This window comes from Podarcis vaucheri (genome assembly GCF_965113315.1).
Source record: "Podarcis vaucheri genome assembly, chromosome: 10".
Taxonomy (NCBI): domain Eukaryota; kingdom Metazoa; phylum Chordata; class Lepidosauria; order Squamata; family Lacertidae; genus Podarcis; species Podarcis vaucheri.
In genome coordinates, this window is record NC_138748.1 from 48,669,664 (window position 1) to 48,690,380 (window position 20,717).

General features: G+C 41.8%; 1 protein-coding gene across 1 annotated transcript in view; it reads left to right on the forward strand.

Moving 5' to 3' along the window:
- The window catches only part of LARGE1 (LARGE xylosyl- and glucuronyltransferase 1), a 320,062-nt gene that overhangs the window by 254,926 nt on the left and 44,419 nt on the right, over positions 1–20,717 (forward strand). Inside the window, exons 9-10 of the mRNA XM_082241177.1 lie at positions 2,635–2,760; positions 13,773–13,928. Coding sequence (XP_082097303.1) covers positions 2,635–2,760; positions 13,773–13,928 — 282 coding nt within the window. The remainder of the gene's footprint in view (positions 1–2,634; positions 2,761–13,772; positions 13,929–20,717) is intronic.

A 20,717-nucleotide genomic window follows, 5' to 3' on the forward strand; every position in this document is an offset into this window, starting at 1 on the left:
TTCCCCGACCTGGTTTGGGGGGGGGAATAAAGGGGGGGAAATTTCCTTTATTTTCCCCCAAAAAAACTAGGTGCGTCCTATGGGACGGAGCGTCCTATGGGACGAAAAATACGGTAGGTGCATAGAAGCATGGAAAAGGTACAACAACTTTCCAGGATGGTGGGGTTGCTTGTAAACATCAAATAAATGAATAAGTACCCTTCATTGGATCAACATAGTTATAAAAATAAATAAATGCTAGAAGTGAGCTTTCAAGAATCATATCCTTGGTCAGGCTGCAGGTGTTCAGAGTGAGAACTTTCAAAATGAGTATTGTACATGTGGAGGCTCTGTGGTTTATTTACCTACTTATGTGCCATATTTTCAGCCGTTCACTTGAATCTTGAAACGGCTTACAAATGAAATAGAAGTTTGCAGATCCATGGCACCTCTACAATGAAAAACACTGGATTTTAAAAACCTGTAATTGGAAGCCATGCATTGTGTTAAAAACAAGACAAGGCCAATCAGCCTGCACAGAAAACATTCTGGAGAAGCCAAAACCAGTCAGCAGCAAATTGAACCTTGCCATGGAGAGCTTTCCATGCAGAATGAATGTCATTATGGAAAAAGCCAAACCCTAACCCTTACCATCCTCAACCCTGTAGGACAATCATGGAGCACAGATCAAAGGGGCTGGGGAGTTACATACGAGAGGAGGCCCTACCAGAAGTTAGCAACTTCTGGGCCATTTACATCTTGTGGTAGCCAGATGTCTCTTGTGCACTTAGACCCCTGCAGCTCTAACCCATCAAGCCAAATGCAGCCTGCTAGTCATGTAGGGCAGCTTTTCATAAATCTCATGGTTTTGCTGCCTGCTAAGATAGGGCTGAGCTGAGCTGAAAATCTTTGGTTGCTAATTTTTGGTTCACAATGGGAGATGAGAGGAATGAAATCTAGGGGCACTGGCAGTGGTTGCTTCTTAATTTCCTTTTGTGGGGTATAAATGTGTTTTTTCAGAGCTCAGAGAAGACATCTGAAGACAACCCTGTTTAGGGAAGTGTAGTGTGTATGGGTTGCTCGTGCGTAAGTTGCCGCCTCTCCAGGCTTTGTTGCCTTGCTAAACCTTTCAGTCTGGGCAGCCCTTCACTTCGTGGCTGCCTCAGTCACTAGCAGAATCCGTCAGTGGGCGTTTCTTAAATTATTCCAACATAAAAGTTGTTTGACACCCAGTCTCCTCCTACTCTCTCTGCGCGGAAGTCTTCTGCGCAGGGTGGGCGTGGGTAGCGGAGGACCCGTGCTCTCCCCGCTGGTGTCCGGTGAAGAGTCCTGGAGCCCTCTCGCCAATTCCCCCATCAGCCCCTCTATATCCCTGGTGTTGCGCTGATTTGCTTCCCCATCTGCGGAGCTGCCTCTCTCCCTGCTGGGTCCCTCTCCAGCATCATTTGAGAGCCTTCCCTCCGCCTCTAGCTCCGATGTCAGTTCCCTGACAGGAAGCTTTTAATGTTTGACAGACTATTGTATTTTAATATTTTGTTGGAAGCCGCCCAGTGGCTGGGGAAACCCAGCCGGATGGGTGGGGTATAAATAATAATTTCTTCTTCCTCTTCTTCTTCTTCTTCCTCCTCCTCCTCCTCCTCCTCCTCCTGTTGCTATTCTCCACCACCTCCACAGAATGGCTCAGAACTACATGGAAAGGAATGGAGAGGAATGATGGTTTGCACCGGCAGCCCCAGTGTTGTCTATTTTACTCAGTTCAACTAAAACAGAAAAGATGGTTTAAAAAAATGGAGAACTAGCTCTTGAGCATTTGAGGAATGCTGTTGATGGTTGTTTGTCCTGTGATTTCAGAAAACTTAACATTTTCGCCACTAGTGCACACGCAGATTTTTTTTTATAAAGAGATGCATGTCATTTTCTTCCTTTGAAACAAAAGGCTACAGGCTTCTAAGAAGCCTGGAAATACTATTTCCTTCTCTACTGGTTTTGTCATTCTCAGTTCAGCAAACAGTCATTATGATTTCATCTGACTCCAGCAATTGCAACCACCTCCCTCTCTTCCATCCCTTGCCATACAATCTGAGCACCTCACAGACATTAAGGATATTATCCTCGCAGCACAGCTGGGAGTTAGAGAAGACTCATTACCCCCCATTTTGCAGAAGGGATGCAGAGATGTGGAGCGATTAATGTTCTGATTCAAAACCTATCAAAGTCCATTTTAAAACTCCTGCCAAGTTTGGCTGCCATTCTGAAGCCAATTTTCTTAAGAACAGTATGCTGAAAACCACTGGGACTACTCCAGAGTGCATATTGTTTCGGGTCTACAGCTTTAGATTGAGTTTAGATTGAAATTCTTTGACCAAAAGAGACACTATTCAACCTAGGACTTCAAAGGCAAGGTTGTCTGCATTCCATCCTTCCTTTTTGTTGAATGCTATTGGGACTGAACCGCCACCTGGCATCTTATAATGCATGAAATATTAAGTCTGAAGTATGATTATGTGGGCTTTTGGGGAAGCATCATAGTATCCATTAGTCTTTACAACGACAACAACAACAAAGATGTCAGCACTTTTACTTGTTTTCCAAAGGCTGAAAACTTTGTGTGTGTTTTTTACAAAGTGGCAATTTTTTTCTTCTCTTGTCTGGCAGGACATCTTCAATGCAGTCATCAAACAGAACCCCTTTCTTGTGTACCAGCTTCCTTGTTTCTGGAATGTGCAGCTGTCAGACCACACCCGCTCTGAACAGTGCTACCGGGATGTGTCTGATCTAAAGGTAATGTTGAACAAAACTGCTTAATTATGACTAATCCTGCATGGGGTTAGAGAGAATGAAATGGATGTTTTCCCACAATGCAATTTAAGGGATGCCCTTTTAAGCAACTGGGAAATGTTATAAGCAATGCATATAACAGCAGGTACAGACAACTCACTCTACATGTTGAAAGAAAGCAGGAAACCCCATTCCCCACCCCTTGCGGTTGTGCACCACAGCTAATGTCCACACATTCAAAATATGCAGGATGAAGCGCTACATGTGTCCTGATGTACATGTGCAAAGATCTCCATAGGTCACTCCTTGCATAGAGGGGCTTTATAAACATGCATCTATACACTCATAAAGCACCTTCCTGCACATTCAGAATGAGAAGGCATCTGATGCCACAGTGCCCCGACTGCCCTCGACATATTCATGGTATTAAGCACCCAAGATGTATCCTACAATAAATGCCACTGGGAGTGGAGGGAGAAAATGTTCATTTTAATGATTGCCAGCTACTTTGTAGTTTCGTTTGCTGAGGAAATTGCAAATATGCTGTAAATGCCAACACTTGGACTTTGGACACATTAATGCACAATTTTATGCACCTTTACTCAGAATTTGTCGGTCAGTGGGGTTCACTTCGCTGTAAGCATGCATAGGGTCACAGCCTCAGTCACTTAAAAGTGGCTACATGTAGAGATGAAACAGAACTATCTTGAACCTGTTATCACCTTCAGCCTTTTCAGGTGAATGGGCCCAGCCTGTTGCACTTCTGCCTTCTGGAAGTGGGTAGAAAGGATTAAATAAAATGTACTGTATTTAGCATAAAAGCACAGTTGTTTTATGCAGGGAACTTTCCCAAGCAGCAATAGGGTGCCATCTGCAGTAGGGCTTCCCAAATGCAGAAAAGAAACCCACTGGCGCTTGCATGGATAAAATACATCCTTCATCCTTCCATCATTTTATTCTTATGCTGCCTTTCCATAGTTAAAACCATGCTCAAAGCAGCTTACAACATGAAAAAAAAATAACATAACTGCAAACATAACAAAAGTAGTCACAAACAATAAACAAGTGCACAACCAAATTGAAACAATTTCCACACAAATCATAATAAGATCTAAAATAAAGATACAAAAAATAATAATATCAATAACAACAACAACAAACCCTAAACAATAGTCCAGCCCAAGAGTCTGTTCAGCAGCCTCAGCTTTTGTAGCTGGAGTCAGTCCAGTCCCAGCCTTCCCAGACCAGGTAGAAAAGGGCCTACAAGGCAGGGAGCAGGTCTTCCAGGACTCACAGCGAAATGGTCTCTAAAACAAATACAGCTTCTTTCTAAGTGAAGCCTCTAACAGCTAACATAATTCCTGCCCTTCCTGTATTCTGTTGGTGTGGGGGGAAGCGGAATGCCTTCTTCCTTGTTTGTACTATGAACCAAAGGTGCAGCTAGGCAAGCAGCTCTGTGTTGGCATCATAGAATCATAGAGCTGGAATAGACCACAAGGGCCATCGAGTCCAACCCCCTGCCAAGCAGGAAACACCATCAGAGCACTCCTGACATATGGTTGTCAAGCCTCTGCTTAAAGACCTCCAAAGAAGGAGACTCCACCACACTCCTTGGCATCATAGTGACAGTTTAGTGAATGGTAGGCTAACATATAAGCAGTCCCGCAGTTTGTGCCTACAAAATCTGGGTCCTTGATTTAAAAAACAAAAACAAACAGGTCATAGAGTATTTCCAAAATAGATAGCTACAGTCTAAAATTCTTAATGCTTAAGGAATGATTCCTGTTGACTACTTTAAGTTGGACTGATCATTCCATTCAAGACAGATCTCACTCTTTGATTGCCCTACTTCTAATTTGCGATGCAAATTCTACCTGTCACTACCTGGCTTCAGGGCCAATGTCAGGACCAGAATCGGCATGGTCAGGCATCTGCCAAGGGCCAACAGCCCAGCAGAGGACCCATTAATAAAAGCCATCTCAACCTGTATCTCCTCTTCGTCACTGCAGCCTGGTTGTTCACCAGCTGCTTATTCTGGCTCAGTCAGTGGTGGAGCGGTGGATGAAGGAAGATCAGTAGATGCCACTGCCTGCTTGATCGTTGGCTCACTGTCTAACAGTAAGCAAGTGGCAGCAATAATCAAGATAAGAAGGAGCAGGACTCACTGTGGGAGTGGGTCCTATGGACCCTCCAAAATGTGGAGCCGAGGCAGTGGCTGATTCCCACATAAGGTTGATGGTTTAGTGCTTTGTGGACATACCTAGACAAGCCAGAATGAAGCATCAGATACATGTGCTTTCCCCATCCCTTCTGCTCATCCTGCATAGCCAAGAGGAAGACTTTGGCAGAATTTAGTTTAATTTGTAAAGAATCCTGGCTTAGCATTTAATTCATATCAGGGTTTTACTTTAAAGCAAACTTGGCTATGTTTATTTTTTGTTTTTTTTAACAAGCCATTGTCAAACGATGGTTTATGAAACCAGAGTTTGTTTTAAGCCAAGATCTCTGGTTCAGACACATATTAGCAGCCTTTGCATGTAGTCCTTAGGGAGAAAATGTGGCTGACATATTTAGCACAGGGTGGATTCTAAAAAAACAACAACCTGGAAATTAGGAAGTTCCAGTGACATTTAAAATAAATGGCACAATACAGTATATTTGGCACATTATGTATTTTATACTGAATAGGACTGGAGTGAAGAAAAATGTAGCAGAAGCCTCCTGTGGGTGGAAGAGAAAAAGATGAATTGTATACATTGGTGTTAGAGGATTAAGAAGAATGGTGTGGGAAGAAGGAAACACAGAAGGAGTTTTTAAATTCCAAACTAAGCTGGACCTGGCCTTTGCATTCCTCAAATCAGATGGAACCAAATTATTCCTATCAAACTGAAAAGGCATCCATTTAATTCCATTTGACCCGGAAGTCACTGAGGTTTGGGGATTTGTCATCATTGCACTGACCCAACTTTATGTTTCAGACTTCGGGTGTCCTCATCAATGGCTGTTGCTCTGCTATGGGTGCACTTCTCTGCTGCTCTGTTCACAATCTTGAGTGATAGACCTATGTAGCTGCTAAGTAGTGAAGTGGACTCCATGTTTTAACAGGTCTCTCCTGTTGCCCCCAGTGGTGGTAGAAGAAAATAGCCTTGTGTGTGTGCAATAGGAGTATCACAGCTGTTGTGTACCCAGCAGGAGTTATGAAACTGGAGGCTCCCCATATATGAGTAGAGAAACTTTTCAATTCAGATGAGTCAAGCTTATCTTGAACATCTTATTTAAAATGCTCCACTTGAATGGGAGTGAGTGGGTTGTTGCATGCGGAAAATATTTATTAGATCACAGCAAACAAGAGATAAGAAGATACGGATAATTAAGACAGGCTGTTAATTTGTAGTGATCAACCAACCAAGTAAATGAGAGCCAGTGTGGTGTAGTGGTTAAGAGCGGTAGTCACGTAATCTGGGAAACCGGGTTCGTGTCTCCGCTCCTCCACATGCAGCTGCTGGGTGACCTTGGGCCAGTCACACTTCTGTGAAGTCTCTCAGCCCCACTCACCTCACAGAGTGTTTGTTGTGGGGGAGGAAGGGAAAGGAGAATGTTAGCCGCTTTGAGACTCCTGAAGGGGAGTGAAAGGCGGGATATCAAATCCAAACTCTTCTTCTTCTTCTTCTAAATTAAAATATTACCCCCTCTTTTTTGTCATCTGTCTTCAGATTTATAGTCGCCATACCTTGGAAACAATTTCCTCCGTGCTCCCAACTCAAGATCTAAGATGGCTTAAACCTAATTGATACATTGTCCTAATGATGAAGCAGCAAGTAGACTTCTTTCTCCAGCAGTCAGTTCCACTGACCCACATCTGGAGAACGCCACCAAGGACACAGGCACAAACTACCCACCCCCTGCTCACCTTGCCCAGCACTCCTGGCAAAGGGAGCTTCCTGGTCTTTACTGCCATTGTTGACACACTATGTACTATTGCATTTACTCTGACAACAGCTGTCTTCTTTTGAATGAAGAGACACACTTTCCCCTTGCAGTTTCTCAGAGCAGGGCTAGACACTGTATTCAATATGGGGCTGCCACCCAATGCAGGTGATGGGAGCTATAGTTATTTGGAGGAAGTTGCTGAAGGCTGGCCTAGACATAGCTTCTAGTACGGTGGTACCTCTAGGTACGAATGGAATCCGTTCCGGAGCCCCGTTTGCATCTAGAAGCAAACGTAACTAGCGATGGCACGTCTGCGCGCATCACTTTTCGTCGCTTATGTGCATGCGCGTGACGTCATTTTGAGAGTCTGCGCATGCGCAAGCGGCGAAACCCAGAAGTAATGCGCTCAACTCCGGGTTGCCGTGGAGCGCAACTCAAATGCGCTCAACTCGAAGCGTATTTAACCCGAGGTATGACTGTATTTCACATCTTAGGGAATGGTGAGATAGCATAATAGCTGGCAGGATTTGCATATCGCTTGACTGTAATAAAACCTCTAAGTAGTTTACAAAAGAAAAAGAAAACGTTAAAATTATCTACCGTATTGGCCCAAATATAAGCCACACCCACAAATAAGCTGCACCGTTAAAATCTGGCGGCTTGGGGGAGGCTTGGGAGTGGCTGACAGGACTTGCGCCGTTGCCCCGTGCTCCTGGACTGCTTTCTAGGGGGGAGCCGCACCGCTTTGCCAGCGGCGTAAGGTCGTGAATATAAGCCACACTTTAACTTTTCAAGATCGGAATTTGGAAAAAAAAAGTGTGGCTTATATTCAGTCCAATTCGGTACATGAAACTCATACTATGTACATTGATAGAGGGCAGGATTAGCCAATGTGATGCCCTGCAGATATTGCTGAACTCCAGCAACGCTAACCAGCATGACCAATGACCATGGTTGATGGGAGTTGTAGTTTAGCAACATAGGGACAGCACCAACTTGGCTACCCCTGCTGTAGGGTATACAGTAGGATACAGCAGGTCCTATTTAATTCTCAGTCAACAGCACTTTTGGATAGAGACTACATTCAGATTAGATTCTTTACATTTCAAGCAATAATGTGTTTTTCTCTGTGCAATGAATTTTCAGTTGCAGCATTTTGACAAAGACCACCCGGCAGTGAAATCCTATACAACAAGTTAATGAATTGTGATTTTCCCCAACAATGAGTTGTGACCTCACTGAGTGAGTCAGGCAAGAGAATTTGCTGGTTGTCAAGGATACAACATAGATATTCTGGACATTCAAAATCATGAGAGAAGACATAGTTTTCTTTTGTGGGGGTAAGAAGAATGGATAGTTCAACAGAAATTCATTTAACTTCTTATTTTTCTAAAAACAAAAAGAAATTGCCCCAGAAATACATTGCCTGGCATTTGCAATCAGTTTGAATGTAATCTATGTTGAACCAACAGATGCTTGGATTGTGATCCTAATCAAATCTCTCCATATGAAAAATGAACTAGCTGGATGTGAGTCACCCTGTCTTCCTCGGCCATGTTTTCCAAACTGGAACAACCTGGTGAAACTTGTCTGCTAATATTTGCATTTTTCAGAGGCCTTAACCCAAAACAGTCATTTCAGATTCACCTCAAACATTTTTCACCTGCTGAACCTCTTGCAAGTCCAACTGCAACTGAAGACCGAGCTGACTCATTGCAATGGTGTCCTGGAAACTCTCTAGCTTAGCAAAACAATCGTGGCAGCTGAAAAATGTTAACGGAGCCCTTCTGTCCAAAACTGGGCTCCTCATGTCTTTGATCCATGCACCGTGATAAGCTCACTTCCTCAATGAAGGATTGTTCTCTTCATATTGTCAATTGACAGCATTTCCATGGCCAGGCTGTTTGGGAAGGCCACCAGCAAATTAACAGCTGAGCTGAAATATGAACTTAAGACTCTCCACTCATTCTCTTGACTGCTACACTATGCTGGTTTCATAGTTACCAAAACATAATTACCACCGCTGTACTATACAATTTATCAGTGGTAGACAGTGTACTATATTTATGTCAGACTGTGGGAAATTCATATTCAACTTAACAATGCAACTGTAATTCACCTTACACCTTACTTGGAAGTAAGCCTCATTGAATAACTCCCAAGCAAGTGGGTATAGGATTGCAGCCTTAACATTTCAAAAAAGAAGTAGACAAACTAAAAGAATAACTGCATATTCTCTGATAAAACCTAAGCGAGGGGGAAACAACAGCATTGAAAAGGCCATCTTATTTTCTCAAATTAAGTAGCATGTGACCTTTAAGAAGTATTTGCCCTTTAAGGCAGTTAACATGAAAAATACAAATAGAAATTAGCCATGTTTTTTTTGAATTTCTCAGAAGGTAAGGCTAGCTGAGTTGGGGTTTTATAAGTGAAAAATAACACATTGCAGTTTTGGTCCTATATGTAGCTGTAGATAGGTGGTATTTGATATTTAATGTCATATTATATATGAGAGAGCCAGCATGGCACAGCATGGGAGACCAGGGTTCAAATCCCCACTCAGGCAGGAAGCTCACTGGGTGACCTTGGGCCAGTCACTGCCTCCCACCCTAACCTACATTTCAGGGTTGTTGTGAGAATTAAATGAGAAGGAAGAGAACCAAGTGTGCCACTTTGAGCTCATTGGTGGAAAAGCTGGGATATAAATGCAGTAAATAAATAAAAATAAAATAGACAGTGTTAGTTCAGAAATGTGCATAAGCCTGCCATGATCTGGGAAGCAAGTATTCCCAATCTCTATTTGAGCATTTAGTAGTAAAGGGCTTATGATTTTGTGGGTTTAAGATGGAAATGCTGAGTTAAAATTCAGTGTCCTCCAGTACTGAAGAGTTCTTGAATTTGAAATGTGTAACTGTAGTATTGACTTCAGCCGAATTAGGATTTAATTATGTATATTGGTTTCAAATAGGCTGCAGTTCTACAGCACATTCATTTGTAAATAAATGCATTTGAGTTCTGTGCAGTTACTCATGAACAGCTCTTAATTTGCATTTGGGTCCAGCCCAATAACCTGTGCAGTGGGGTGCTTAATGAATTTACAAAAAGTGTAAATTTCCAGTTGCTCAGAGAAGTTTACAAGGATATACACAGGACTATAGGCCAGAATGCAAAGAACCACACACAGCTGAACATGTGTTTCTCCAATACTATCCTTTTTTCAACAAGCCCAACACAAATACAAGAGCGGAGTATATACAGAATAGTGCTATATTGGGCTTCCAAGTACATATTTATTTATTTATTTATTTGTTTAATTTATTTATTACATTTCTATACCACCCTTCATCCATAGATCTCAGGGCAGTCCACTACATAAAAATACAAGATAAGAAACACATAATACACAGTAAAACAAGAACAGAACAGAACAGAACAATACCCCCCTCCCTGCAACTGTTATAGTAGGTTATTAGCCTCAAAAATATAACTCAAGTGGTTGTTACAACAAAACACACAGTAATCCTGAACAATGGAGTACCAGTAATGAGCCATTTCCATGCAATCTTTCTTTCTTTTTCCCAAATCCATGCATCATGGATTTCTAATTCTGGGAAATATTTTTTTGATGGATATGAAACTGGAATCTGATTGGAATGATTCAGAACCACTTCGTGCTTTGCTGTAATATCCACACAACTTGCAACTATAGCAAGACTTGTCCAGTGTTAAAGTTAAGGGTGTGTTGGTTGTTGGACTATAACTCCCATCCATCTCAGGCAGTATAACCAATGGTCACGAATGTTGGGAGCTGGAATACAACAATATCCAAAGGGCCACAGTTTCCCATCCCTGTAGTCTAGCCTGCCAGTCTTTCTCCATACAAAAGAATGAACTGCACTTTCTCAGCTATCTTTCCAGCTAGATCACTTATTTTCATTGGTTGAACTGAGCACCTCAAGCACTAAATGATTTTGCAGCAGTTATTGTATCTTGATTTTTGTCATTGTTCATCCTGTAATTTCATTGCTAGATAACACACCTACTGTGTTTGCAGAAATTAATAGAGGGGTATTAATTACAAAACAACAACAACAACACCTGCACTACTAAAAATTTGGTTGTTTTCTCCTGTCCTTTAACCATGTTAACACCTGCCTATCCTTCAAAGAAAAAAATTCTGGACACTATTCAATTCCGTTCAACTTTCATTCACCCCAGTCCAGGCTCTCTTGGACATCTGTTCACATACAGATTCCTGACACACATTTCAGCTCCGATTAAATCATGAATATCAAGTTCTTGATACCCACTAGCTTTTGGAAATGCGAAAACTTTTCAATTTACAGCTGCCTGGAGAGTTGAGGCTAACAAATACAAATATCTAGACTGGCCATAGTGCACCCACAAATCTAAAAGGTGCCAACCGTTCAGGGCTTACAGTATCTCTAACTCAATTTGGGCTTCATGCTTCCAGAGACCATTTTGGTCCTCAGAGGTATGCACTACCAAATGGATTTCCAGACCCCAAATAAATACAATCTGTTTAGAGCTGAGTTGAGGGAAAATTCTGTCTCTCTTTTTCTTTTTCTCACTCCCCTGCAATTTCTCTTTCCCCCCCCCTGCCCACAGTGCCCTAGCATAATGCTACACCAACAGTATTAATGCCTCTGCTAATGGTGAGGCCCAACCCCTAGAAACTATTGTATGAGTTCTACTCCCTTGGAGAACCTCAGTGAAATGTTCCCCACAATTTCTCTGCCTGCAAAGATGGCGGTAAGTTTTTGGAAGGCCATGTGTGCACAGCTCTGATTGTAGCTGCCTGCAAGGTCAGAAAAATGGGTTCTAGATCTACTCTACCAAAGCAAGAAGAGTGGAGTGGATGGATCCAACTGAACAAAAACCTTTATTTTTCTATCATTCTCCTCTTCTTGTCGGATGGCTGGTTTTCCTGTAGAGCTTGGCAGATCCGCTCCAGCAACATTCAAAGTCCTGAACAAATAAACTGCCCAAATTTATTTTGCGGGGTTGAAACCCAGTTTGCTCCAATAACAGGAAATTGCTCTTTAAAAGACTGGTTTTATTAATGGCTGTTTTGATCATAATTAGTAATAGCTACGTACTGGCTCAGTTCCGAATCCCAGGTTGAAAATTTGTGGCAGTCAGTCAGGCTCTACTGAGAACACTGGAAAAGGAAATTATCTTCTAGTTTTGAGGACTATAGCTTGAAATGATAGCAATGTTCTTATTTTTCCCTTCCTCATTTTCTCCTTTGTGCTCTTAAAATAGTCTTCCTCCCCACCTTTTAGGTGATCAATAATTCCCATCCTTTGCCATTTGGGCAAAATCACTTACTTGCATCCTTCTAAAGCTGTTTAGCTGCAGCTTAAGCATTCTTCGCTTGCATTCACTTATTTTTCTGCTTCCACCAAGTAAGGCAACTTCATTTCAGTAATGCTTTAACACACTCTGCTTTTTAGGTTTTATGCAATGGGCTAAAAAAGAAGGTGAGCCTATTTCTCCAGGGGTGATTCACATGGAAAGATTTGAATGTAGTGCAGACCAGCAAACAATTTCGCTGTGCCTTATTACATGACCATCCCACTGCACCACTCAGAGGCTTGGTCTTTTGGAGCTAAAACTAGACACTCCACATAAGCAGCAAAAAACATCCATTTTTACAAGCAGACAAAGTTTTAGCCAGCATCACATACTGAATGAGGATTGGAGTGGGGAGGCACCATTTAGGGTCTTCCACAGTTAAACCCTTTCTTCAAGGAAACTGGAGAACATGAAGTAGTGTATGATCCTAAGTGATTTGAGATGGCTTCATTTCTTCTTGTTTTTGTTTATATAGCTCGTTTTATCCCTCAGCAGTTGGTTTTGGCCTTGCTGCATAGTCGGCACTCTGAAATTCCAAATAGGTTTGGTCTCATTGCTTAAGGAAGATGCTTTCAGATTAGTAATAAGAAGTGCCACGAGGAAGTTAAATAAAGCTGTGATACAGCACTGCAGCCACTGCTTACTCAGCTCTTGGCAATTTTTTTGCTGCTTAGAGTGCTGCCGCCCCTACATGTAATTTCTCTAATGGATGTACAAAGCCTTCAGGAGCCCCAGTTTGGAAGAGTTCCCAACAAAATCCTCTCTCTCTCCCTTCCTCCATGCATACACACATCTTGGCCTCTTTGGAATTCATAGAAGCTAATGCTTGAAACAAAGAATCCATTTTATGCCTAAAATGTAATCTCCATAAAATGAATTTGTTCCAATCTGTCACTTCTTGATCCCCACTGGAGGTTTTTCTTCAGGGCCTTTAATTCTCACCCTATTATCATCTCCCCATTACGCTGCCAAACCAGAATGAATGGTGGCTTGTTGATTGGGCTGGGGGTAGAAAATGGTGGGGTGACACCTTTTAAATGGGCTGCCTGGCCTCTATTGAAGACATAGTAGGTGAGCTGTTGAAGCTGGCAGGACACGGTATTCATGCACAATGCAGCACAAGACTTCAGCGGTGTGGAGAAGAAAATTTCCCAGTGCTTAATTTTTTTTTTCTGCAGAAGGTTTTTCCAATTCATAAGTTCATTAGTAGCAGTGGATGGGTGCCAACTGCAACTAAACATTAGGCAAGCTTGACAGTTTCAAAAGTTTTTGTTTTGTTTACTCAATACAAGTAAAATAAGCATGCTAAGTTATATCACTCAGGAAAAAAAATTTCCCAGTGCAAACTAATCTTGAATTTTCAAATTCAAACTTTCCCAGAAAATTCACATCACAGCAAGCCTTCAAGTTATGCACCACTGTTTGTAAGGATGCAGGAGTATGAGATAGAGTCCTATTGTATGTCCTTGTTTGATAGGGATGTTTTCCCACTGCTTCATGTTCTCCAGCTTCCTTGAAGAAAAGGTAACTGTGGAAGACCCTAAATAGTGCCCACCCACTCCAATCCTCATTCAGATTCCAACACTGAGAAAGGACGAAGTAAAATGATTGGAACAATAATGAGAAAAATATTCCTTAAAGGCAACAGGCAAATGTGGCTGCGTTTTCATGACGGAATGCCTGCTTTGTTTTGTTTTTTCTCCTAGGTGATCCATTGGAACTCACCCAAAAAGCTGAGAGTAAAGAACAAGCACGTTGAATTTTTCCGCAACCTCTACCTGACTTTTCTAGAGTATGACGGGAATTTATTGAGGCGGGAACTCTTTGGATGCCCCAGTGAGGCTGACGTCAACAGCGAAAATGTAAGTTGGAAGCATGTGGCTTAAAGATGGGGGCGGGTTTTTGTTTTGCATGGACCTTTGCAACTTGGAGGGAGGAGGGCTTGTATCCCAGGTGAAAGAGTACAGGTTTGTTGTAGAGTCCGTTGCCTTTCTTTCTCTCTCTCCCTCAACTTTCAGAATATAGCTTTCCCAGATACCTACAGACTGGTTCATAACAGTCATTCAGACTTGACTCCCACAGATTATTTTACAAATTTATCAAGAAAAGGGGTAGAACCTCCAGTATCCTTAAGCAGGTGTGGGGAACCCTTTTCTGCCATGGGCCTTGTGTCTTCATGGGTAATTTGTTGGTGATTGCCAAGCCAAAAGTAGGTGAGGCATCCTCTTTTCTCTGTCTCTCACTTTCTACCACCCTACTTTCCCTCTGACTGGCACAAGCCATTCAAGGACTTTTCCAGCCCTAATACCTGAAATTCTTCTAATGGGGGAGGCTGGGAATTAAACCAGGGACCTTCTGCACACAGAGCATGTGATCTGTCATTAAGTTATGATTCTTTCCCTGCCCACTCCCAAGTAGAAATGCAATGGAAAAGAGACTGGATTCACAAAACGTCCCCCAGTCTCAATTGTCTACATTGTTGAAATGATGAAGAGATGGAAGTAGCTAGACCTATACTTTTGAAAAGTTATGTGTCTTCATATTTCTGCATATATATTGCAAGCTGTATAATGGGAAAGCGTTTGAAGGTGCAATTATTGTGGGAAATTGTTTGAAATTACAGCTAGTTTCCTTCCGTAATAGCTATATGCTGAGTTCTTCCTCCTTCGATGTACCTATGAAGCACAATAGCAGTGTTCAGGACAAGTAGAACAAAACTTGCAATTCAAATCCCTCAGGCAAAATGATCCTTTTTAAGTTAAATGTGGGGATATTTATATATAAAGGTGTGTTCTTTTGTGTATGCAGTATCAATTTGTTTAAAATGTTAGAGGCAGGATTTAGTGCATGATGGATTTAAATCAGACTTTTGCAAAGCCACCTACAAGAGAATTCACTAGCAGAAACAAGGTAGGCAGATAATTTTAGGTGCCCCTATAAGAAAAGGAGTTTGGGCACCCCAAAATTCCTCATTACCTAAATTCTGCAATTTAATATGCACGATAGTTTATAACTGATGTATGTGTTATGCTCACAACCACCCTGTGAGGAAGAGGGCTTTGCTGATGGCAGAGGAATACATACTGAACAATTACTTTTAGGCTTCCTCTATGTATATAGCTGGTCACACTTCAAACAAATGGTGAATAAATGCAAGGCTGAATTAGGGTGGTTGGGGGTCCTGGTGCAGTTCCCAAAATAGGACACACCCACCCACCCAATGAAATTAGGTGCCGCAAATTAAGTCCTGTAGGATCTTAAAAGTTAACAAAAAAATTTGGAATAACCTTTTGTGGACTACGAGTACTACTCTGAGCATGTGGAGTTTCACAACTCTCAGCAAAATGAAAATGTTTTTACCAACCATAGAGTGAAGATCTAGTACTCTGTGCAGGACCAGGGCAAAGTGAGGTGGATGCCTCCAGCAGCAGCACATGCTGGCAATTGGGAAGCAGTAGCCAGACAGAACTATGTGTGCTCTGTTGTTTGCCCTGCATCCCCCAAGCTAGCTTTCTGCCCTCAGGTGCAGTGGAAGAGGCTGTGCGGTCACCAGTGTAAGATTCAGCTCCCAGTCTGGCCAGGCATCTGCACTTGCAATTGGAGGGAGCACTGTTGATTTCCCCCCCCCCACACCTTTGGAGTTATTTTCCTTCTTTTCTTGACTTCTTAAAGAGACAGTCGTGTTGCTTTAGAACTCACGAAGCTAACTATTGTGCATAATTTCATATCTGAAAATCAAGGGTAATTACATATACCTCTAGATATACTCCCCTAGTTCAAGCATCACACCACACACAAAACTTTAACTTATGAGATAGAACTACAGTTTCTCACTTCATTTAAAAAAACAAAGAAACTAAACCCTCAAACACACTGGCCCAGTTTAGATGTAAAATATACAAGCCTGGAGCTCGTATGCTCCCTTCTCCTATGTCAATGTGACCATGAGAACAAGATTATAAACTTTTCTTTCCAGTTTCAGTTAACTACTGTTTATCTTAATATCTCTGAACCATAAATTGCAGTTGATTTTAGCTATGGTTTATGGAAGCAAGCCAGCTTCACATACTATGGTTTGAAGCTGGCTTATTTCCTCACTCCACGAAGACTAACCATGATCTGGCTAGGTTTGGACACAATCCTCCATTGCTGTGGTTGGTTAAAATTGGAAGCAAAATCTCATTTTTATCGCAATACATTCCAATGAGGCCTCTGTAGTTCATCATTATTTTTATTCTAAGTTTATTTTCGCTCACTAGTTCCTTTCAGCTTCTGCTCAGTGCATTCCAGCAATAAATGTACTCCTTTCTTAGTTGCAATAAAGTGAGGAGGAGTTTTATTTATATCTTAAAAGGTGTTCCTAACAACACAGAGAAGAAATTAAGTAGATATTTCAAAATACCTTACAAAACCTGCAATTTTAAAAAGAAATCATTCCAACTACGTGAACAACATTTAGAATACAAGTCTGAAAACTTAACATCTGAAAACCACGGAGAGAAGGGAGGGGCTGTTCCTTTAAACGGCAATTCTAGTTGTGAGCCTATAGTCTCCACTGTGTCACTTGCCATAAATTGTTAACACAGACTATCAGTTTACCAAGTAGGGAAGCCTTGCAATGTATTTATTTTTATTTCATTTATTTTAAAACATATACAGATAGCCCTCTCATATAAAATATCAACAAAATAGGCAAGTACAAGATAAAAATGACTAGCTCACCTTGAGAAACTTAGCACAGCTGGATAGGCTTGAAGAGAAGTCTGAAAATTAGCAGCAAGGATGCTGGCCAAATCTTTGCTGGAAGAGTATTCCTCAGCATGGGACCAGTGACACAGAATGCTCTACTTCTACGTGAAGTCAGTTGTCCCCATGTTTTAAAAGCCTGGCTAACAGCACTCTTATGTAGCATACCTTAGCACAGAGGTAACTTTATGGAATGGAATGGAATGGAATACAAATGTCATTCATTCATTCATTCATTCATTGTAATATTTCCCTTTTCCAAAAAGCAAATGATCAAGTTGAGTTGGGGGAGGTAAGACAATAAAGAATACGCTCAGAGATAGATGGCAGCAGCACATATGGAGGCTGCTCCTTACAAGAGAAGGGCTGTCATTCAGTTTTGCTTTGCCTGCAAAAAGTCCCTGGCATCTCCAGGGATGGGTGAGGAATATCTCCTGTTTAACACCCTGGTTTGCTCCTGCCAGTCAGTGTAGACAATACTGAGCTTGATAGACCAATGTCCTGTCATGAGTCTTGAGGCATCACCAGGCTCGGGAATGGCAGACTGAGATGGACAAGGAGGAAAAACAGAAGGATGACATGGGGGGGGCTGAGACCTGGGTACAAGAGATTTGCAAGTGGGCGCCCTTGGCCCACCTTTAAAAGCTTGGCAGGTGGGCATTGCACCCCATTGGGACAACTCCATTTTTCCTGTGCAGTTCTGGCCTCCTTTCCCTGATTTTTGACTCCTTGGACTTGACCTGCTGCTTCTAGCCTGGCTAACCTTTCATTTCCTGGAAGCTAACCTGAGCGTAGCTGCTATTGTGATCACTAAATTTTGCTGAGCTTGTATATCTTATTTGTCTCAATGAAGATCTCTTCCTTACTCTCAAGTAAGAGCCTCTCTCATCATGATCTGGGTGGGAACCAGGATAATAAGGCAGCTTCCTATGTTCCCGCTGGGAATGTTAGTGCCAATTCGCCAAAATGTTCTGCTTGGCATTCCTTGTAGTTCTGGTGCTGGGAGGGGTGGAAATTACATTTGCCCAGTGGGCAGGCTAGCCCCACACAAGAGAAAATACTAGTACAGGATTTAAAACAGCTCTGCCTCAGATAATTTGAGGGTTGGTTGAATGGTAGCTTTCATTGTTTACAAGATCAATGGCTTATGCCTGTCACTTGCAATCTGGCTGTGTCAGAATTTACCCTCAAGGGGTCATTTCAATATGTAAGCTATTACAACTTAGCTACTTCATGTTATTAGAGGTATTGCATTTAGAATTTAATTTGTAATTAAGAGAGCTTGTTTGGAATGCAAATATCTGTTAAATACCTAATGGAGTTCAATAGGTTTTATACTGCCCTCAGTTATGCTTTGGCCTCATTACAGCACACTAGTGTTAAGAAGAGGCATTACAGAGAGCATAAATTAGATTTATAGTTTTTTTCCTTATGCTCCTTGTTTTTTGCCTGTATGCAAAGTAGCTCATTTCTCCTGTATATTATGCATTCTGCTGCATGCTGGTGGTTTCTTCTTTTTGTGATTTCCCTCCCTAGTTTGAGTTTTTGTACTGTGGGTTGTGGTGAAGGAGATCATTCACAGATGCTAAAATGATTTTGTAGTTGCTCCAGGGATAGAACACCATTTTCACGTAATGGTTTGACATCAGAAGCATTTGAAACAGGATAGGCTGGAAGTTTAAGTAAATATTTAAACAAGAACAACAACAGGGGAAACCAGGGGCCTAATTTCTGAAACCAAGTCTTTTGCTTACCATTGAAATATGTTTCTTGGTTTTGGTGGGCAGAGCAAAGTCTCACGCTGTCTTCAACATTATTATTATGTATTAAATTTGTACATTCTTCCTGTCAGTAAAATTTGAGATCTAAAATAGGATGGAGACCCTCTGGCCCTCCAGGTACTGTTGGGATGCAGCTTCCATCAGCCCCAGCCAGCATCACAGGTAGTCAGAACTGGTGAGAGTGGTTTTCCAGCAACATCTGGAGGGCCACCAATTCCCCCTTCCTGTTCTGAAACATTATTCCTTACAAGAAATAGGCATTTAATTGCACAGCTTCTGGCAAATGCTGAAGAGACGCCTCTTTACCCTGGCTTTTGATACTTGGTGTGGAAATTTTTAATACCCATGTTGTTTTTGTGACTGTAAGTTGTTTTACACTGTTTTTGATACTGTGTTTTAATGTTGGTAACCCACCCTGGGACCTCATAGTGAAGGGCTGGTCAACAACAACAACAGTTTCCTATATGTCAAAACAGTTCTTCCCCCTGTGTAACATTTTTAAAACCAAGCTTTCTTTGGGAAAACCCAATTCAGCATCCCCCTGTGTGAAGTTGCCAGTACCTGATCATAGCAACACGTAAGGAGAGATTGAGACGTGGGAGTTAATGTGATGGAATGTCCTGAAAAGCTTACTGGAAGAATTCATTTTAGTTATAACAAGCACACAGATAGCAGAGATTATCAAGGGAAGAAGCCCAAGAACATGACATACTCGACTTCAGAGCAGAGATGCTGGAAATGTTTGTCAATGGTAGCTTATTGTAGCATGTGACTGTTATCGGGCTTCGTAAACTTTTCTTTCCTTCCTCATGTTTACGGTTTGGTTATTCTGCTGCTTCTTAGCTTTCTATAGAGGAGGGATATGAGTATCCTGACATTAAATATATATTTTTAATCTCTGTTGTGGCAACTGAACTTGCGTGCTTGGGTTTGGACAGATGGAGGGAAGGGGAGAGATCTGATACCATTAGTTCAAATGCAACAGGGGAGCACATTTGGTACAAAAAGGGAAATTATGGTAAGAAAAAGAAGTGTTTTGTGCTAAGTGCAGGGCCTGTAAAATGGAAACTATTGAAGGGTTTTTTATGCTGCCTAATATATGTGATGCACCACCCGTGTCATCTGGTGACTTTGCTTTCACAGTTGCTAAATGAGCCACCAGATTTAACAAGGGTTCTGCACTAATTTGCTCCATATCTCATGCATGGCATGAAACGTGGAAGGGGGAATTTACAGCCCTTGAAGTAAGTGGAAAGGACCTCAGCAGGATTAGTGGCCTTTAGATCAAGCATTGTTGCCTGTCTCATCCTCCTCTTCCCCGCCTCTTCTTATTTTAATGCTGAAAGTAAGTTTCCAATGAAAGTCATAAAAGCAATGCACACTATAATATCTTATTTATGAGCTTTCTATAGGCCTTTAATGTTTATGTCCAGCATTCCATTACCAGAGGACCTACTTGTAAAGCGCAGGGTTGTTCTGTAGTATGTTTAGTATACCCAGTTGTGACTTCACAGCAAAAGCTGTAAGGCAAGATATAATTTCTCTAATAAAGGCCTCATATTCATTCCGTATTCTCTTTTTTTTCTTTTTGCAGCGACTTCTGTCAGGGGCATTCATATGATGAAGCACCAAAACTACTGAGAGCAGTGGCAGTGATAAAAGCTGTGGTGCAGGGTAGAGCAGTTTTGTGACTGAAAGAACTTGCATGTTACCAGTTTTAAGGGAATTACCCTGCCAGTAACAAAGAATGCTTAATTACCTCCAGAAAGAGCTGTGCCAGGGGGGGAAATCCCAGCCACTTGATTGCCCAGCCACTGTGGGATCCAATTTTTATACATGGAGTTTTGAGGATTTATTCAGTTCTGTTGAAGTCTAGTGCAAACATGTTGGATGGTAGCTTTTGGGGGGGGGGAAAACAATTGCCAAAATGTAGGCATTTGAGGAACTTTCCTGTCCTGAGTAAGGAATAGCTTATGGGGAAATACTGATTGATTATGTAAGCCTTCTTGTGAGGGCTGTGTCCTACTAGACAACCTGTAAATAAGGATGTAATATAAACATATAATAATTGGTTGAAGTCGCTGTTCACGTCACTTTTTCTGTCCCCAAAGTCTTGTGTGGTAG